This window comes from Hippoglossus hippoglossus, chromosome 6, assembly GCF_009819705.1.
Source record: "Hippoglossus hippoglossus isolate fHipHip1 chromosome 6, fHipHip1.pri, whole genome shotgun sequence".
Lineage (NCBI taxonomy): Eukaryota > Metazoa > Chordata > Actinopteri > Pleuronectiformes > Pleuronectidae > Hippoglossus > Hippoglossus hippoglossus.
The window spans coordinates 224,329-229,857 of record NC_047156.1 but is presented as its reverse complement, the minus strand read 5'-3'; the positions used below and the strand labels follow the sequence as shown (position 1 = coordinate 229,857).

At 44.1% G+C, this 5,529-nt stretch overlaps 1 protein-coding gene across 1 annotated transcript; it reads left to right on the top strand.

The window, feature by feature from the left end:
- Positions 1–1,799: 1,799 nt before the first annotated feature.
- Positions 1,800–4,610, top strand: LOC117763119 (the record flags this gene model as incomplete). Its single annotated transcript, XM_034588024.1, has 3 exons — positions 1,800–1,913; positions 3,697–4,092; positions 4,300–4,610. Coding segments are annotated over exons 1-3 (753 nt in total), but the record flags the coding sequence as incomplete, so codon positions are not given.
- Positions 4,611–5,529: the final 919 nt, after the last annotated feature.

Below are 5,529 nucleotides of genomic sequence, written 5' to 3'. Positions count from 1 at the left end.
ACAAAAAGAGTCTGAGTGTTTTTTTCCTCTGATGTGTGAACATGAGAAAGTTTCCTCCTTCTCTCCCTGAGCGTCTGTTCTCTGTGACTCTGCTGAGTGGGTTCCATCTCCTGTGAGAAGAACTGACTGAGAGTCAGCTTCAACTGTCACAACCAGCTGCAGCTGAAGAGTGAAGCTGAACTGAGATCAGTTAAAAACACTCTGAAGTTATTAAAAACCAGAGTTTATCTCCAAGATTCAGCAGGAAACTGTTAAAACATGAAGAATTCTGAACAGTTTGGTGGATTTGTTACAGCAGCTCTTCAGGGTCAGGAAGCAGAGGATCATGGGTAATAACCTGTGTGCATGTGTGTCAGTTCAACACATTGATTCACTTTGTTTTTACATTAAAATCATTTCATCAGACACCGAGACCGACAGTTAATCACCATGCGTGTCTGCAGGGGGCGCTGTTGATCAGTAACTGTTACATGGTCTTAATTTAAACTGATGAATCACAGAGAAATGTGTTGTTGAAGAAATCAGTCACATCTGGAAATGACGCAGATGTGATATCAGAGTTTTCACCAGGAAACAAGAGGCTCATTAAACCAAATGTGTCAATCACATTTTATTTATATAGTCTCATGTTTACACAGATCAGAACAGTGAGGATCCGTCCCAGGACGAGAGAAAGGAAAGTGTGAATGTTTAAAGTATTTATACAGAAGAAAAGCTCAGTGGTTAGATTTTCTAAGTCATGTGACTAGAATCCACCATCAGCTGACAGCAGGATGTGGCTGCAGCCTGGATCTGGATCGATAAACACTGAAGAAGAAGTTGAGTCGGTAACGTGTCGATGAGGTCGACACAGAACTCGTCTTCTTTTCTCTCAGAGCTGCTCATTGTGGGAACTGTTGGTTTCTCTATAATGTTCAGTTTTATTTGTATAACATCAAATCATATTCTATATTAACTACAGGCTCTTTACATAGAAGGTCAAGACCTTAAAAATGATAGAGAAACCAACAATGAGCAGCTCTGACGACTGAGAGAGAAAAAAGTCTTTAACTGGACAGACAGGGAGGGGGGGGATGACCAGGAGCAATATCAGGTTTCAGACTAGTTTCTGTGTAAAGATGTTAATAATGATAGCAACAACAATAATAAAGCCTCGATTATGTAAAGAGCCTTGACGTAATATATATTAAAAAGAATAGAATGAGACATTAATGTGATGAAGAGGAAAGAGAAGCTCCATGTGTCACATGTCCCAGACATTCTAGACCTACAGCAGCAGAACTAAGGTCCAAGACAAACCTGGACCAGCTCGAACTACAACTTTATCATAAGGGAAGGTTTGAATCGTAAACTCAGAGAGGGAGTCTGCCTCCAGAACTGAAGCTGAGATGATTCCACAGGAGAGGAGCTAACATGAAACTCTCACAGCTGATTAGAGACAACGTTCTCCAGGGTTCTATAAACAAAGGGGAGGTCAGATTTGCTCTGTACGTGGATGGTGAGGGTCTGAACGTAGGTCCACCAATAAATCTAAATCATCCTTCACCACAACGCTCCACTGAAACATTTTCATCACTGCTGACGTTGTCTGGTCTCAGGAGGTCAGAGGTCAGAGTGGAACCACTGCTCCACAGTTACAGAAGTTCAGGCCTTTACCCAGAACTGCATATCCCATCAGGCCATGGATGTTGTATAGCCTGACAATAATGATAATGTGTGTGTGTGTATGTTAATGTCTCCTCCTCTTCAAGGATGGACGTGGTATTTCCTTCACAGTGAAACAATAGAAGGAAGCAGCTCTCGGACTGTTTCCTGTTTCAGACCAGTTTCCCTGCGACACTTCACTTCATGTGAAAAACTCTGAAACATGGACGTTCTGACGCTGGTTCTGCTCCTGAGCTTCAGCCGCGTGTGTGAGTACACGTCTGACATGATGAGGAACAGGGAGGAGAACCTTTACAGCCTCGTGTTCTGTTTCTCTGTTAGAACCTTTACAGCCTCGTGTTCTGTTTCTCTGTTAGAACCTTTACAGCCTCGTGTTCTGTTTCTCTGTTAGAACCTTTACAACCTCGTGTTCTGTTTCTCTGTTAGAACCTTTACAGCCTCGTGTTCTGTTTCTCTGTTAGAACCTTTACAGCCTCGTGTTCTGTTTCTCTGTTAGAACCTTTACAGCCTCGTGTTCTGTTTCTCTGTTAGAACCTTTACAGCCTCGTGTTCTGTTTCTCTGTTAGAACCTTTACAACCTCGTGTTCTGTTAGAACCTTTACAGCCTCGTGTTCTGTTTCTCTGTTAGAACCTTTACAGCCTCGTGTTCTGTTTCTCTGTTAGAACCTTTACAACCTTGTGTTCTGTTTCTCTGTTAGAACCTTTACAACCTTGTGTTCTGTTTCTCTGTTAGAACCTTTACAACCTTGTGTTCTGTTAGAACCTTTACAACCTCGTGTTCTGTTAGAACCTTTACAGCCTCGTGTTCTGTTCCTCTGTTAGAACCTTTACAACCTCGTGTTCTGTTTCTCTGTTAGAACCTTTACAACCTCGTGTTCTGTTTCTCTGTTAGAACCTTTACAACCTTGTGTTCTGTTTCTCTGTTAGAACCTTTACAACCTTGTGTTCTGTTAGAACCTTTACAACCTCGTGTTCTGTTTCTCTGTTAGAACCTTTACAACATCATGTTCTGTTTCTCTGTTAGAACCTTTACAACCTTGTGTTCTGTTAGAACCTTTACAACCTCGTGTTCTGTTCCTCTGTTAGAACCTTTACAACATCATGTTCTGTTTCTCTGTTAGAACCTTTACAACCTTGTGTTCTGTTAGAACCTTTACAACCTCGTGTTCTGTTTCTCTGTTAGAACCTTTACAACCTCGTGTTCTGTTTCTCTGTTAGAACCTTTACAACCATGTGTTCTGTTCCTCTGTTAGAACCTTTACAACCTCGTGTTCTGTTTCTCTGTTAGAACCTTTACAACCTTGTGTTCTGTTCCTCTGTTAGAACCTTTACAACCTCGTGTTCTGTTAGAACCTTTACAACCTCGTGTTCTGTTTCTCTGTTAGAACCTTTACAACCTCATGTTGTTCCTCTGTTAGAACCTTTACAACCTCGTGTTCTGTTTCTCTGTTAGAACCTTTACAACCTCATGTTGTTTCTCTGTTAGAACCTTTACAACCTCGTGTTCTGTTAGAACCTTTACAACCTCATGTTGTTCCTCTGTTAGAACCTTTACAACCTCATGTTGTTCCTCTGTTAGAACCTTTACAACCTCGTGTTCTGTTAGAACCTTTACAACCTCATGTTGTTCCTCTGTTAGAACCTTTACAACCTCATGTTGTTCCTCTGTTAGAATGTAGCTCTAGATCATCATCATCATTATCATCATCAGCGGTTTGTCAATAATCAAGCAATGAAATATTGATTGTTATAGCCTGAGATTGCAGAAGTAGAACGTCATCATTTTCATCATCTTCATCATCATCATCTTTTTTTGCATCATCATTATTTTCATCATCTTAATCATCATCTTCATCTTCATCATCTTTATTTTCATCATCATCTTCATCATCATCCTTATTTTCATCATCATCATCTTCATCACTATCTTTATTTTCATCATCATCAGCTTCTTCATCATCATTATCACCATCATCATCGTCCCTATTAATGATGATGAAGATGATGATGAAGATGATGATTTCCTCACAGCTGGTTTCCTCATCACTGTCGCCCCCTGGAGGTTTTGTCTGACGACACAAAGTCAGGTCATCGTCCTGGGACGGTGTGATGTCACTAACCCCGCCCACCAGTGGGCGTGGACAGGTGGGGGCAGACTGGTCCACACTCAGTCCTCCAGGTGTCTCTGGGCCAATGGGAGCCCTCAGCTGCCCCCCCACACCCGCCTCACCAAACTCAGCGACTGCAGCGGAGCGCCGGGGTGGAGCTGCTCCGAGGGAGCGTTTGGATTGGCTGAGACACACATGTACCTGAAGAAGCTCGGGTCACGCGTGGTGGTTGAAGGAAACCTGCAGGTGTCAGGGTGGAGGAAGTACGATGTGGACGCAGAAGGAAACGAGCTGCTGACGTCGTTATGTCCTGACACAGGTGAGTTCAGGAGCCATTTCGATTCTATACATACGCCCAGCTGTGATGTCACAGTACACTGACACGCCCAGCAGTACACGGTGATTACACAGCATTAAACTAACGTAAAGTCTCTACTTCAAAGTAACTAAGTACATTCAGTACTGTACTCCATTTTAAGTTACTTAATATTTCTACTGAGTGTTTTTAAATGTTTTCTTTTCTCAGACTCCACCCTCTTCTATTCGTCCACACGTGAACCGCAACGACTCAGCAGCTCAGCCAGACGTCCTGCGACCACAGAATCATCACACAACCACATAGTCAGCGGATGTGTTACCGCCCCAAACATCACAGACTCACATGTCACAGACTCACATGTCACTGACTCACAAGTGACAGACTCACATGTCACTGACTCACATGTCACTGACTCACATGTCACAGACTCACATGTCACAGATCTACATGCCACGTCCTCACATGTCATGGACTCACAAGTCACAGACTCACATGTCACAGATCTACATGCCACGTCCTCACATGTCATGGACTCACATGTCACAGATCTACATGCCACGTCCTCACATGTCATGGACTCACAAGTCACAGACTCACATGTCACAGATCTACATGCCACGTCCTCACATGTCATGGACTCACATGTCACAGATCTACATGCCACGTCCTCACATGTCATGGACTCACATGTCACTGCCTCACATGTCACTGCCCCACATGTCACTGCCCCACATGTCACTGCCCCAAACATCACAGACTCACATGTCACTGACTCACATGTCACAGACTCACAAGTCACAGACTCACATGTCACAGCCTCACATGTCACAGCCTCACATGTCACTGCCTCACATGTCGCAGCCTTACATGTCACGTCCTCACATGTCACTGCCTCACATGTCATGGACTCACATGTCATGGACTCACATGTCACAGACTCACATGTCACTGCCCCACATGTCATGGACTCACATGTCATGGACTCACATGTCACTGCCCCACATGTCACTGCCTCACATGTCACAGACTCACATGTCACTGCCTCACATGTCACTGCCTCACATGTCACAGACTCACATGTCACAGACTCACATGTCACAGCCTCACATGTCACTGACTCACATGTCACTGACTCACATGTCACAGACTCACATGTCACAGACTCACATGTCACTGCCCCACATGTCACTGACTCACATGTCACAGCCTCACATGTCACAGACTCACATGTCATAGACTCACATGTCACTGCCCCACATGTCACTGCCTCACATGTCACAGACTCACATGTCACTGACTCACATGTCACAGCCCCACATGTCACTGACTCACATGTCACTGCCTCACATGTCACTGCCCCACATGTCACTGCCCCACATGTCACTGACTCACATGTCACTGACTCACATGTCACTGCCTCACATGTCACTGCCCCAC